Here is a 15,455-nt window from a genome sequence, read left to right as displayed (position 1 = left end):
TCCATTTAAGTCAGAAGAGTTGCTCTCTAGTAAATTAAGCCTTATGTTGCATAACAAACAAAAAAGTAATCTAAGCAACAAAGCAGAGCTCAATTAACTCTATTTTAACACCCTGGATCAGTTCAGAAAAATGCTCTGCTGTTCCACATGCCTGAGCAATGCTCATAATTATTGATTAGAAGCACTGTGGAAAAAGCAGTACTAGCTCAAGAGCCAACATCACACACACAGAGATAAAATTATTTAATTTTGAAAAAACTTTATATCCAAGTGTTCAAGCAGCTCAGTCAGAACTAATACAATTCACAACAAGTTTTGTGGGTTTAGGGGGTTGATTTTATTTTTATTATTTATTTCAAAGACAGTTTGGACCTAGCTATAGCAGCCCAATTCAATGCAAAATGCAAAAAGACACTGTAAAAAACATTTGTAATTCTTTATATTGCTAAGACCACTTTCCCCTTTTTTAATTCGGAAAAGCACCAATTGCTCTATTGAAAATATCCATACTACCTGCTCATTTACACAAATGAAGATGCTGAAGCAGATCAGTTTCCAAAAGGCACCTAACAGTTAATATAATGTCCTCTTTGAAATTGTACTACCTTGTATAAATATCTCATAGAATTCTCTTTGTTTCAAAATCTTTGCTATGTTGCCCAGCTTAATGAGCTGGCTATATAATTACTAGGTACTCCTGGATTTTCCAGAGGAAACATGTTCTGAACAGTTCTTGTCTATACACAAATTAAGCTTGTACTGGAACACTTTTTAAAGGCAAACCACTGACAGGAGAGCCAAGCTGTCTGAGGAAGATTAAAAGCAGCCTTAACTAGTGGGAGTGAATGAACACCATCCAAAAACAAAGTTCTCAAAATTCCTTAGGCAACTGAGCTAGAACTTCCCAGATGAATCAAGTTCTTTTCACAAGTATCCAAGAATCATCCAGGTTAAAGAGCAGAGAATCAACAAGGGTCATCAATTTTTCCTGCACCTCCACTAACAACACACCACATGTCAAATGGGAAAAATCCCTACTGTTTGCAGAAGTCAACATCTGGTGACTTCAGAATCCAGTGTTAGCTGCGACGCAAACCTTCCATAACTGGATACTTGGGCTTCCTTTATTTTAGCAGGTGAATAAGTTACTATTGGGCTATAATTTCAGAAGTCAGCTGCTAAAAATACTCTCCTCAATATGCTAATTAATATGTTGTTAGAACTAACCTTGAATTGTTCTTCTAGCTTTTCTCGAAGAGGGCTCAGCTTCTCCAAGCTTTTACTTAGGTACACATGGCCATGGAATTTAATAAACGCCTTGATGAAGTCAGACACACTCCATCGAGTCTTCACCTCATCACGACTACATTCAGAACAAAAATACCCAACTTCAGTCTTTGGAATTAGACACAGCTCTATATAGCATTACATACTTTTTCTGTGATATTTAAGAAAGAAGGAATGTCCATGCAAAGGTGCTTTGTCATGTTGGCACAATAAGCTTCATTTCCTGCATTCACTATTCACACTCAGAAGCATCCCAGATACAAACCATTCTTTGTTCCATACATGTAAGGATGTTCTCACTCGATGGGGGGTTGAGGAACTTCTGTTTCTGCTACCGAATATGAATAAATTCTGGCAAGGGAGGTACATCTGGATGAAATCTTCTCCATCTTATCTGATCACAATACATTATAGTCTTACCTCTCCAGTGCTTTAGAAAGTGCTTTTTGTAGGTTAGTGGAGGCAGCTGGGAAAGGAAACTTCACAGCAATGCTTCTGCAGTAGTAGAAAATTGTGGTCAAGTGGTCTCCTTTGGAGGAAGCTAGAATAGCCAACTGATTATAAGGCTGACCTAAGGGAGAAAAAGACATTGTCCATCAAGTTGTCATGGAGTGAATGGAGTGAGGCATGCCAGATTTCAGGGCAAGTGGAGTCTCTTGAAAAGCAAACAGAGTTGGTTGTTCTTTTTTGTTTTGGTTTTGGGGGTTGGTTTTTTTGTGTTTGGGGCTTTTTTGTGGGGAGGGGAGCAGGGGGAAGATAGGTCACCAGTGGAGCTGTTTTGGGGTGCGGGGACTGGGTTGGTTTGCTGGGGGTTTTTTGGTGTGGCCTATTTTTTGGGGGGGCTGGGGGGTTGTGGGTTTTTTTTCTTGGTTTTGATTTGAGATTTTTGTTTGGGGTTTTTTTCCTGGTTTTGGGTTTGTTTGTTTCTTTCTTTTTTAAACCACACATCCTTTAAATAAGAAGATACTGTCAAAACCTAGCCCAGTTTTAGGCAAAGTGAACTGTCAAGAGTTTTTCACTTTTTTTGCCTATACAGTAGAAATTTCTATAGTTAGAATACAAAGAATTTTTCAGTTAGAATGTAATTGGCTAATAAACTGAATTACTGGTTTCAGCAGCCTGGCTCAAAAAAAGATTTATCCTTCTCTCACCATCCCTACATTTTGGATCACTGTAAGCCAATAGCTAAAAAAATAGATCTCTGAACTAAAGAGGCTATTAACTTGCATAAGCAACCTGAAAAATCTGGTTTTAGCTGCTGACCTTTACAAGTTGTAAAGTGAACAAACAATCTAAGAAAAAAACAAAACCCCAAAGGCTGGTGGTAGACAATTTTTTCCTTAATTGTAATTTATAGTGTGTGAATGTAAGAGAGCGTAACATAGCAGTAATGAAGCCTTAGAATGAAGCTGTGTATTATCTGCTTTGTTTCTACATCTTCACAAAAAGAAGAAAAGTGACACAGATCAAGCAAACAACTATTGTACAAATGAGTTATCAACGGGTAAGGCTTTGTTGCACCAAGTTTCCAACTACCACACGAGAAAAGCAGTACCCCATCTTCCTTCGGAATTATGAACCTAAAAGGTATCCCAGACTCACCATTAGATGGGACAAGCTGAGCTGCATGTCTGTAGTAAGACTCTGCCTGGCTGGTCTGATTCCTATAGCGAGCTGAGCAAAGAAAGAAAGACCAAGTTGAGGCATAAAATTCAACTCTCCTGCACTTACTTTAATATAACCAATTTACCTAAAGAACATTTCATTATTATTTTAGAAATATGTCAGAACATACAATTACACCAAATAGCATGAAGATTCAACTCGCTGAATTGTGAAGTGGTTGTTTTTCCTCAGATCCTATGTCACATCTTATAAGTTCCTATGTAGAAAGACGCTGTGCCAACAGCAACACATCCAGAGAGCTACAGATATTTTTCATACTTCTTTGCAAAATCAGCAACTAGATCTACTTTTAGGTTGTTCCAAAAGCAACTGCAGATTCCTGAGAAAAGAGAACTTTCTACAACACATAATTCTACTCTAATCAACAATGAAATAAACCTGTTGAACTTACATAAAAAAGAAACCTCGTTTATGAAAGGCTAGATTTCTAACCGTTGATTTTCTAAAAGTTTCAAGAGTAATGTTCTGAAATGGAGAAGTATGCTAGCCTGCTGCAACAAGCTTTTGTAACTGTTACAGGTTTCAACATTTCACTATGCCTACCAGCTCTAACATGATTAGCATGCTAAAAGACAGATTCTAGCAAATCGCTAGAAAACTAGTTTTGACTGTCGCTATGTGTTAATATGTAACATGTATTAGAGAAATCTAACAGCATTACTTTCCAGACCTTTCCTCGTGCAGCAACCATCAAACATACAATTACCTATAAGCTACTCATCTTGGAGCACACTTGGTCCAGCAGCTGCCCATGGCATGTACAGACCCCTCTAAGTGAGGTCTGTATGCAATGTCCCACCTCTTTTTCCTTCAAAAACTCACCAATATCTCCAAGGTGAACAAGGCAGTGCTGGCAGATGTAAGAGCATGAGCTAGACTGCGGCTTGACTATGGCGCTGGTGTGCGTCTGCTTATTGCTAATGATTCCCAGCTGGGAAGACTTTACACGACATGGCAAGTCTACATTAAAAACTGTGCACAATTCCTGTAATAACTAGAAAAACAGGTCCAGTTTAGTAGCAGGTAGAGACATTAATCAGCAAGGCACTGAAACAATTGATAAAACAGAGCATTTATTAGAGGCATGGATTAACTAAGTATATTTGAAGTGAACAAGCCTGAGTTACTTAAAAGTGAGACTTTAATTTACATTCTCCATATTGAAGGCATTGAACCTCATGCTGCATTATTCTGCCCAGAAACACAAAGTGTTTTACTTCTTTTCTGTAAGAAATAGCTGTGTATCTCAAACGAGTAAGCAATGCAATTCCCATGACACTTAAATTACCAAGCATGCATCAGTACAAATCTTGTTGGGATTTGTTTGGTTTGCTGGGATTTTTAAACAGGACATTCAAGAGGAACAGTCTTTTTTTTTATACCTTGATGAAGCAACACCATTCTCTGAAAATAATAGAAAGGAATACCAATCAACCTCCAAAGTAGCTTGTTCCAACATAAGAAACAGGACTGTCCTGACAGACTTTAAAGAGAAGCCAGAATAAAACCAAGTTTGTAGGCAAGGCAATAGTGGCTAACAGTTCAGCAGCAGGCTTGTAAATAAATATTTGTGCTAAGCTAACAGTGAGACTCTTTCAAAGAACAAGGCATCAACTACTTGGTCAAATATCTGAAAAGCTGATTAAAGGAAAACCTGAACTTTGACATTCTAATTCATGTTTTTTAATTTCTTAATGGACTCTGGCAAATACTCTGCAAAGTAACAGTAACCACATGGCGATTAAAAGTATTGCTCCACTGTGCTGCAGCGTTAAAAATGTAAGTGAGAATTGACAGACTTTCTCTCAGCTGGGAACATATTCTCCAAATAAAATAGACCTGCAGCAGAGTTCCACTTCCAGCTAAACCCATATAGAAAGCCCAGGGCTGACAGAGATGTGCACTCCACTCCATCAGCGGCTACATATGCAACACAGTTCTTTTGCTTGCTGCAGAAAAAGATTTGTGTTACACCTCCCTCCACTTTTACTCTTTTATCTCAAAGAAAGACTTCACAGATGAAAGGTGGATAAGAGAGAAACTTGACATCTTCCAACATGGTGAATTAGGAGAATTCATGCTCTCTTTCAAAGGCATCATTTACACATGCTTCACAGTCGGAGAGCAGGTATCTTGCCTGAGCCACATCTTTAGACTAAAAATGGGACGATTAACATCACAGCAAACAAAGAAAGACGACTCAGTCTGTGGTGTCATACACAGAAAGAAAATTTCCTGATACAATGAAGGGAAAAACAAGGTTTTTGCAAGACAAACAGTGGAGAGAGTAGAAAACTCTTGGCAACCATAACACAGCCTGTCAAACTGACTGCTACAAATAAGAAACTTTCCAAAACACAATGCTGCGGGTGGGGGGAAGGGGAAAGGAAGATAATCACACAGATTCTGGGGGGTGGGAGAATGGGGTTGCCTTGCAGATGTTCAGAATCAAACTAGGAATTGATACAGCAAGAATGGCCTACTGTGCATGTTGTAACCTGAAGACAGTGCAAACTAGCCATGACAAAGTCTAGTCAGAGCACTACTTGAGATATGGGATTCAGCAGTAAATGTTACTGAAGTTTGCAACTCTATGTAATTAAGACATCACAGAATTAAGACTGAAGATGTGCATGTAAGCCTGGGAGTCTCAATCAAAAAGCCAGAAAAATATTGCATGCTGCAGATGCTAAATAATACACCTGGGACAACCACCGCAGTTAAATGTACAACTGTGGTGGGCATTAAGTTAGGTATTATTCAGAAAACAGTTCTTGGAAAATATTAACTCAATGCTCATCAATGTTGTTTAGGAGTTGCAAGAAAGGGACAAATAAAGCACAAAACATTAAGCCATCACACATCCTCAGTGCATCTGCATTTTTCAAATTCTGCACATATTTTTGTTCTTAAATAACTGAAATCAAGAACAAAACTGATTACCTTTGCTTATTCTTTGCTACATAGGGGAAGTATAACATTTTTCAAAATGAAAAAGAATTATGACAATGGCCCAGAAATTCGTATGTAAGAATGAGAAGGTGAAGGGGAATTTCTAGAGCAATACCAAGAAAAAAAAAAACCAAGAGTACTATGAAATCATCAATTAGCAAGTTTACTGGGCTTGCAGTTGTGTCATTGTAATTCTTAGAATTTACAATTAAAATACATAATTCTTCACCACAGATCACTGCAGAATCCAGATTAAATTTCTTCAAAAGGGACTAGAGTGTCAATGAAGGCTAGACCTCCTAATAGCTAAACAATTCAGAAATAAGCTAGCTCAAGAAGGCAACAAATGTACAGCCAGAAAACAAGAAGCTAGAACAAGGAGGTTTTGTTCTACATTTTCCTGCTGCTTCATGTTCACTTTGAGCAACTACAGCAGACTACTGTAAGAGACAAAAATCTGCTGCTAAAGGGACCTTTGATTCTAACCAAAGCAGTGAGTCTTAGGCTTTACAGCAGTTTCTATTAGAACAGAACTTAAGTTGTTCCTATATTTACATGGAGCAATGAGACAAACACCAGATTCAAGTATCAGATGAAGTTGATGCTGCTGCTGAAGGAAAGAAAGCACATCACCAGCTTTGTAGACATGTTTTACTGAGAGCACCAGCGTTACTAAGATATACTGCTTGATCCAGTATAGCAACAGTTTCCTACGCTAAGGGAAAAGAAGAGATTTTACCTACCTAAACCTAACACTCCTGCCTTTCCTTAAAGAGATGACATGCTAGTATGGTATTGGAGCTCATCTCTAATAAGCAATTACTGGAATGGCAAAAGAGGTCTGACAGCAAAGTTTTGTAAAGGACCCACACAAGTAACACAAGGCACATTTGCTTCCAGGCTGTGCAAATATACCATAGCCAACAAACTTTTTGCAACTCACCTGTGTGTAGAAGCCACTAGCTGCCTCTAAGAACAGAGAAAGGTTTGCCTGAACTTCACTCCGATTTGGATTTGCTCTATTTTTCGCCTGACCCTGTAGCGTCGTGATCTGATTTTTAAAGGCATGATTCCAACTGAAAACAAGAGAAGCATTTTACTTTTTACTCTGGAAGTGTCTTATACATATGGCATAAGCAACAAGCAAGAACTGTTTAATTACATAGCATCAGACACGGAAATGAAGAATATTCAAATCCAGGCAACATTCAGATTCCAAATGTTAAGTGCAGAAGAACTACCTTTCCTCACCTCTGTTAACTAGGGAAACAGATCCTCATACAATATAGCTAACTCTGTAACACCGTTAAGATTTGCTTGCAATTGTTCCGTTTTACACAGCATAGCACTCCCTCCCTAAAAACAGGCATATTTGGTGTAGAAAGGATGTGGGGTGTAGAAACCAGGGTTAAAAAAAAATCACTCAGTAACTGAAGACATGGGCAGGACAACTCAGCCAGACTACTCATCTTGCTTCTCAGTGCTGTAAGAACTGCATGCTTCTCTTAACTAAGCCTGTTACAACCTATGTCTGCATCTTAAATCACAAGGAATGGACTGAGGGCATGGAGAACACCTAGCAGGATCTTCCCCGACTCTTAATGTGCCATGAGCATCCCCTAAAGTTCTCTCCTGATACCTGTCCTTCTGCTCAGCCCTACCTCAGAGGGTTTAAAATGATGGTCTTTAGCTCCTGTTGGACCTTGCTCAAAGCTCCAGGTGATTACATTATGCAAATTTCCTCCTTTCTGGAAACTCCAGAAACTTCAGCCCTTCCCTGACAGCACAGAAGATGTATGTTTCTTAGTGTTCTCCCTTCCATCTGGCCCACCAAAACCCACTCCTGCATGAGACGGCTGCTACTAAATTACCAGAAATAAAATCTAACTTACCGAATGTTCTTCATCAAATCTGCAGTGGATTCTCATGTTTTGCCCACAGCACAGCTCTCATTTTAAAACAAATTAAGACAGCCATTCCATAGGATACAAATACTTTCCTGGAAGTCTCAGGGTTTCCTGCTCATCTGCCCAGATTACATATCCTACATATAATTACATACAAATTTATTGAGGTACTTACAGGTCCTGCTCCACTTTTTTATCTAAAGCATATTCCAAATCGGTCACTAGCATTTTCTGATATAAGTCCTGTAGAGCTTGTCTGGATGTCCAGACTTCTGCTGGACCCAGCTTTGAATCTGAGCAACAAAAAGGACACAACAGTTTTTGTAATACTCAAGTTTACAGAGTTACTCTGATTTTTTCACTCACCTACCAAATGAAAGAACATAGCACAGTGTAAGATATCCAGTGCCAAATAACCACTTTTATCACAGATTCATCAGAATAGTGAAATACAAGAACTACATATGGGTTGGGGATTGACTGACCAGTCTCCTACAAAACCAGGACAAAGCATGACCAAAGGCAGCAGCTGGCAAGTTGGAAGAAAAAAAAACAGAACAGGAAAGCTCCACAAAAAAAAACCAAAAGAGATAGAAGGAGGTGATTCTCTGTAAGTCACTGAACTGCAGAACTTCTTTAGAAAAATTTCCAGGATAGCCTGAAAAAAAATAATAAATCTCTGAGAAGAAATCCATCAAGGGATGCCAAATAGGAGCCAGTGCTGTTGGTATTTAGAACACTGTGGGCAAGTCCTGCTGCATGCTTGCCATTTTCTCTTTGGTAGCCATCTGCCTTCCGTCACTGAGGGTGAATGCAAACACTGCTCCTTGCTATCTCAAGTAACGAAGTTGAATTTCCTATGCCTTGTAAAATCACTTGAGCTGGAGCTGTGGGAGTATAAGGGATGGGCTTCACACCCCAGGGAAACCCTTCTGCCAATAATGTAGCCACTCCTGCTGGGTTAGACAGATCGAAGCACTTCATGGTCCTACAGGGACTAAACCAACCTGCTACCACAGGTGGTAAGCATAGCTGTGCTAGATGTACTTTATGCTAGATGCTTGCACTGTGTGGCTGATACATTAATATTAATATAAACCATTTCCTATAAACACAGCTTAAAACATAGCTTGTACAATTTCATAACATCTACGGGCTGCATTTTCATAACACATGTGGTAGTGTTCAGATCAACATTTCCATCACCAGGTTTCTCAAAACCATCCAGACCCTTGCTGATCCCAAATACACCAGTTCCTGTGGTAGTGAGGACAGGAGTCTCTGGGAAAAGAGGTGTAGCTTGATCTCAATCTCCAAATGCTTTAAAACACCCAAAGTCAACTTTAAAAATACATACATTTTAGATACAGAGAATTCTGAGGAACAAAAAACATAAGGAACAGGAATCGAGTATTAGCAGCTAGATCAAATGTATAATAAAGGCAATTACCTGTCATGTCAGCCTTCAGAACTTCTGCCTGCCTGTAAGAAAGCAATAAAACACTAAATTAGAAACAGACCAACCAAAAGAACCGAATTATGCTAAAACACATTCATTCAACAGTGAGTAGATAAAGTAGGACCAGGTCTGTAGAGGCTGCCTACAACCTACACTGCCAGAGTTTACCCCATGCAGTATGGATTTGAATTACAATATGACTGCTTTCAATTCATACCATCACAAAAGTCAACTGTTCACTTTTCTCTACTTAGCCTAAATCTCTTTCAGAAAAAAATATAAACTAAAACACTTATACTATGTTTTAAGCTCTACATAGCAGCAGTGTCCTGCCAACATCAGTGATACCTGCTTACCTGTAACTGAGAATTTCATATTAACTTTGTCACACATGAAATGCAATAGCCAACACAGAGCAAAGCAAACTCCCATCAGCCCTCCTGCCCCTTCATGCTGAACTAGCTTTTGGAGAGGTGATAAGAAGACTGTCGTTCTCAATTACCTCTCTTTCATTGAGCTGCCTCCCTAAAGTCATAGTTTGATCAGGTTTCCATGACCATACAAAACATACAGAAAGAATGGCAACCACAGACCATCTATCACTTCTTTGCTGAACATCCTCTACAAATCCCCACTGCTGGTAAAGGCTGCAAATAGTTTCTCAAATAGAGGAAAACCAGGACACAGCCCACAAAAACTATTTACAAATGGTCATCAATGTCTGGATGAAGCAGGCAATTGAGATGCTACGGTTAAGCACTGTGTCAGCAGTACATAAAAATTGAAGGGCAGCACTGCTGGCCTGTTTGACCAATGCAGTATTAACACAGGGCAGGCAGAGGCAGAGGGGGCACAAGGCTGCCTGGTTTGGCTGGGTTTTGGAATATATCCCCTTCCTTTAGCTACATTTAAATGTTTACATATGTTTGCAAAGAGTGCAAGCTTTCCATACCAGTCATGGAATTCTCCTAGCATATGAAATATCCAATTCCACCTGCCTCCCTCAGCAAAAAGATGGAAGTTGCACTGTGACTAACATAAAAGTCAGATGCCAGCTTGGGAAAGAATGGAGAGCCAGGAAAAAGCACCACCTAATCCCTAAAGAGGCTTCAGAAAGAAGCATCTACTTTCTTTTGCCAATGGGAAGTTGTGATTATAAAAATAGTTTTTCAGGTTGTTCTAGGTTCTATCTACTGGCCACAAGTTACAGGGAAGGTTTTGAGACCTACATCAGGATTAAAACATGTTGTAATAGTGTCATCATTTCACTAGGAAGATGTATACTGGCAAATACCTTCAAAAAATTTTGTTTTATTAAAAGCAATAATTATCTAAAGTAACTCACCATAGTGAGCATAATCACCACAGTGTACCATGCAAGAAGCAGCGGGATTCTCCAAGAGCTTTAATTAAGATCTTAACTGTTGCCAGAAGTAAATCTGTATATTATTCACCTGCTTCACAAATTTAATCTATTTAAAGATAACTTCTTTTTGTTTACTTCTTTCAAGAAGGTGTTACTACAATTTTTTTTCAACTCCTAACAATAGGGAACACCATTAGAGATAACCTATAATTACTGATACAAAAACAAGGAAAGATTTAGATATTGTGTCACAAGAAAGCTGAAAGCCCAAGAAATACTTCTGCTTCATCCACACGGAGATAATGAAAGGCGCCTAAGCAATGCCCCCTACCCACTGCTACAGGTGGCAGGATGGGAAAGAGCAGATGTTTCCCCCCCCCAGCAAAGTAAAGCCAATAAAGAACAGCAATCTTCTCTGCATGCTGCACATCGGAATCCTGTAGTACACTGACCAAGTCTAGTCAAGCACAAAGCTGGGCCAATTCTGCGATGCTACGACTTGGCAGCTAGAAATGCCACTGCTCAGAAGGAAAAGTTGACTTGCTCAGGTGCTGAAGTCTCTCTTTTCTGAGCAGCCAGCCAAGTTAGTACTGTTTGGCTCACACTTTAAATATCTGCCAGTTGTGCAAACTTCTTTGAGCCAAGAACATGATCTGCATTGCCAAAGCCTTGAATCCTACCAAGAGGCTCAGCATGAGCAAGACATGCGGTACTGCTCCAGCAAACACAAACCCAAAATTCTCCTCCAGGCAAGAAGACTCTGCCCTTTAAAAGCCAAGAACTGCTTCTCTGAAAATTACTTGTGCAGAACTACCTTCCACTATGTTACTCTTTAAAGGGGGGAGTACAGACAGCACCACTAAAAAAGCCTTCTTCAAAGCTCTGACTAGCTTCTACCCGGAGAATTTACATGACACCTCAACACCTACATTAATGCAACTGCTGACAGATGCTCTGTAAACGCATACCCCTAACAATATGGCTGGACCTGAACTTTTACCAAGATGTTTTGGGGTTTTTTTGGAACACCTGTTTTGGAAGGGAATACTCATGGGCTTACAGAATGAGAGCCTTTAGTCACAATCTCTTCACCAGCCATAAAGCAAACTGCTTTTTACAAGCTTGCAACAAGCTGTACTACGGGGATTATCACTTATATATATTTTATTTAAAATCCCCTTAATGTAAGTTATTTCAATGCTTCCTAGAGACCAAAGGAATTAGTAAAGTATGTCTAATATTAGCATGCTCTGTTTCTCATTTCCACCTAAAACCAATTTCTATTTAAAACAGCTGCATCTAGCACAGCTAACCCAGGATAAGAGACGACAGCCTGGGTACCAAACTTGCTCTGCATCAGTGGCAAAATATTAGCATCTTGAAGAAAAAATATGCATTGCCTGTTCCTTGAACAGACTTTACGAAGAGCTTTGGGTGGTGCTGAAAGACTCCTAATGGTCACAAACCGGAGTTCACTGATAACAGCAAGAGTTGCTGACAGTACAAATGGCTCCTTATACTGTAAAGCATCTTTTTAAAAGCCTTCTAGTCCGTAAATTTTCTTGCTCCACCTAATATTGAATTTGCACTAGAATTACTCATTGTGATGCAAAAATATGTGGCCTGCCAGCAAACTTGGTACAACTTAGTTACATATTTTATCATTTTAAAAATATTCTCAAGAACCTTCTTGCCCAGTTGGACTCAGCAGTTCAGTCTTCAAGTTCTCTGAATTCGTTCATCCAAATTCAAATAAGCACCAACCATAGTTTAAAAACAATTGTATTTCAAGAATCTCCATTAGACGATGTATCACCTTGATATATCATGATAGCTACTCTTTAGAATTTCCTAACCAAATATATATTCAGCCCTGTCCTTTAATCAAACCTGAAACTCAAACACAAAAGCCTTCCACTCAACTCAGTAAAACACTTTGACAGCTAAAGGAATTTTCATTTTATTCAAATACTTGAAAAGCTTCAAAACTTTAAACCACAGCAGTCAGGACTTTCTTTTGAAGTTCTGAAGGCATAAGTTATATTAAAATTTAAGTACCCACAGACTGCAAAGGTAACTTTTCCTCTCTTAAGAACCTGGCAGTATATATAAGTCCTGTTCTGCTGTAAGGGGAAGTCAGACACTACATTTAGCCTGAATGAGCCATCAGATTTAACAGAGGAAGAAAAGACAGATGTGTTTTGTTTTTCCATTTTCAAGTTTTTTACCATTCTTCATCAATTAGATTTTCCCTAAGCAGAAAAAGAAAATAAGTTGTTCCCCTCAGGCTGGTAAACATTACAGAAAGGAAACCCCACAAATACAGTGATTTCTCTCCCATATACATTTTCAAGTGTTCAAACCATCACACTGAGAGACCGAAAGGTACATCAAAAGTTCATATAATCTGACCTATCCTTTTACACTAGAACAAGTTTGCTTAATTTGCTTTTAAAATCCTACAAGGAAAGATCATACAACCTCACTGGTTAACTATTCTATTGCTCAGCGATAGTCCAGAAGTTTTTTCTAAAACTCCAGCTTAAGGCCCCTCTGTTGCCCACAGCACACCTAGCTGCCTCTGTAAGAGGGCAATGTTAGCTCTACAGAAGCACAGTTTTGTTAACAAGGCACATGATCAAGCATAGAAAAGCAAATAAAATTAAGCCCAAGTTTTTAAAGCGGCAGTCTTGTGTTACTCAGCTAACACCCACTATTTCTGAAAGTCCAACAGGTCAAAGTCAAATGTCACACCACACTCCTTGTATTTACACAGCAAGGATAAGCCAGGCACAATCTAAAAAAACTGTAGAAAAAACCCAGACCTCACACAAAACAAAAACAAAATAAAACAAAAAACCCCAAACAAACAAAACCAACCAAACAACAACAAACAACAAACAAACAAACAACAAACCAAAAAACACCCCCACACAAAAACCCAAACAAACAAAACCAAACCAAACCACCACACAACACCACAAACCCAACACCCAAAAAAACACCACCACCACCAAAATCCCCAACACAAAACCAGGACACTCTGCTTTCTACCATGCCTAAAGGAGAACTTCACTTGGTTTTCCCCTAGCAGCCCTGAAGAATCAGCATCTGTATCAGTTCCCTTATCCAATCTCAGTAACACAAAAGCCCAGATAAGGAATTGAGGATTTACAGCACTAAAATGGGTAATGAGTCCAGGCAACTGGGCTTATAAAAGCAATCAGAATGCAATCACTTGTTCTGTGAATACTCTACAAACTAAAAAACATATTAAATGGTCAGGTCAGGGTAGTTTCACTCCAGGCAGGAATATGTATTCCTGCACTTCTCTTTCCTGGAGGTACATGCAGAAACTGTACCACAACAAAAAGTGCCCACAGCCTATCAAGTCTTAGCAGGTGGTGACTGATCCAAAAGCTCACCAAGAGCACTACTGGAAAATTTTCCTTTTTCTGAAAGAGAATAAGATGCAGAATGTGTATAAAATAAATGTAGGAAATCTTTCTTTTTGGGTTGGGAAGGTAAATTTTCTATGCTAGCCTACTAAAAGGAAAATCAACACTGCCTATACTTAAATTATTATTCTATTTTAATCATTCCAATACAAGGCAAGGCTCATACCTAGAAGGAACTCCAAAGCAATACCCAGCAACTACTATTTTAGATTTTGCTCAAAATAATAGTTAACTTCACCAAAAATTTCTAATGGCTTAATACCTCAGTGTTTTCAAGTGGTCTGGGTGTTATTTTGTTTGTCTTAAAGCATGCCCATGTCAATTCAAGGCAGGGGAAAGCTGTAGAAAACACTATCAGCATGGGCACTTAATGTTTTACAGCAGATTTACAGGAGAGTTGGGTTGCTCAGAAGCCCCTAAACACTGTACCCAAGACTCCAGCATTCACATCTCAAATTCAGTGCTGAGCAAAATTATTTAGTGATTGACAGTTTTGTGGGAAATAAGCATTCTTCCTTCCATTCCTAAGAGTAACCACTAACGCTTGCTAAAATATAAAGCTTTATTAGCAGTTTTTAGAGACTCACTGGGCACTAATCCTTTACAGCTGTTACACTTTGCTAAAGGATTTTGAAAGATACAGAAATAACTGACTTCCCAGAACTATTCTGTAGACAGCAACTGTATCTCTAACTATGACCTGTCAAAGGGAAATACTGTCACAGCAACCTCAGGATTATGTACAAACTCAGATTTTTGTACCTGAATAACAGTAGCAGGGAATTTGTGGATAAACTTCATCTTTGATATTCCTTTACCTATTAATACAACATCACCTAAATATATCAGGCTTCAGACAGCAGCTCCAGTTACAGCCTCATGTATCTTTTCCTGAAAGGGTAACTGGATGCAGTCAAGATTTTGCAGTAGTATAGGGAGTCCAATATATATTTTACTTATTTGTATACAGACACTACCTACTTGTGCATCAGATATATACTGTATAACAAGGATTTTTTACACATCTTTATCTTTATGGAGGAAGTTTCTAATGTTCCGAATTTGCAAGTGTTGCTACCTAATTTAAATGACTATAGTTTTTATAAAGTACTGAAATCACTTGCTTTGGGAGCAGGCAGGTTTTGGTGATGTCAGCTCTCAATGACCTAGCAAGGGATTTTCAGGCCATAAGTCAGAGTTAAATGCTTCATGTGCTTTTTACACTGAAAGGACATTCTTCACAGATACGGCAACAAAAGATACCTCCAACAGTACAACCTTATTGTCAATTTTAAGTGCTAACTAGTTTAAAGCTTACTATTCCTGTAACACGCAGCTGA

General features: G+C 38.9%; 1 protein-coding gene across 4 annotated transcripts in view; it reads right to left on the bottom strand.

The window, feature by feature from the left end:
- The window catches only part of SMG7 (SMG7 nonsense mediated mRNA decay factor), a 66,625-nt gene that overhangs the window by 36,742 nt on the left and 14,428 nt on the right, over positions 1 to 15,455 (bottom strand). For all 4 annotated transcript variants that reach the window (XM_057426961.1, XM_057426963.1, XM_057426962.1 and 1 more), the window contains exons 2-8: positions 9,283 to 9,314; positions 8,008 to 8,125; positions 6,869 to 7,001; positions 3,796 to 3,967; positions 2,890 to 2,961; positions 1,708 to 1,858; positions 1,228 to 1,363 (exon numbers count right to left, since the gene is read on the bottom strand). In XM_057426961.1, the coding sequence (XP_057282944.1) occupies positions 1,228 to 1,363; positions 1,708 to 1,858; positions 2,890 to 2,961; positions 3,796 to 3,967; positions 6,869 to 7,001; positions 8,008 to 8,125; positions 9,283 to 9,314 (814 nt within the window). The remainder of the gene's footprint in view (positions 1 to 1,227; positions 1,364 to 1,707; positions 1,859 to 2,889; positions 2,962 to 3,795; positions 3,968 to 6,868; positions 7,002 to 8,007; positions 8,126 to 9,282; positions 9,315 to 15,455) is intronic.

Source organism: Pezoporus wallicus, unplaced genomic scaffold (assembly GCF_028554395.1).
Source record: "Pezoporus wallicus isolate ANWC-B61680 ecotype Strahan unplaced genomic scaffold, APGP_CSIRO_Pwel_v1 scaffold_7107, whole genome shotgun sequence".
In the NCBI taxonomy this organism is placed as follows: Eukaryota; Metazoa; Chordata; class Aves; order Psittaciformes; family Psittacidae; genus Pezoporus; species Pezoporus wallicus.
Note: the sequence above shows the minus strand (reverse complement) of the source record. Positions and strands in the feature narration are given on the sequence as shown.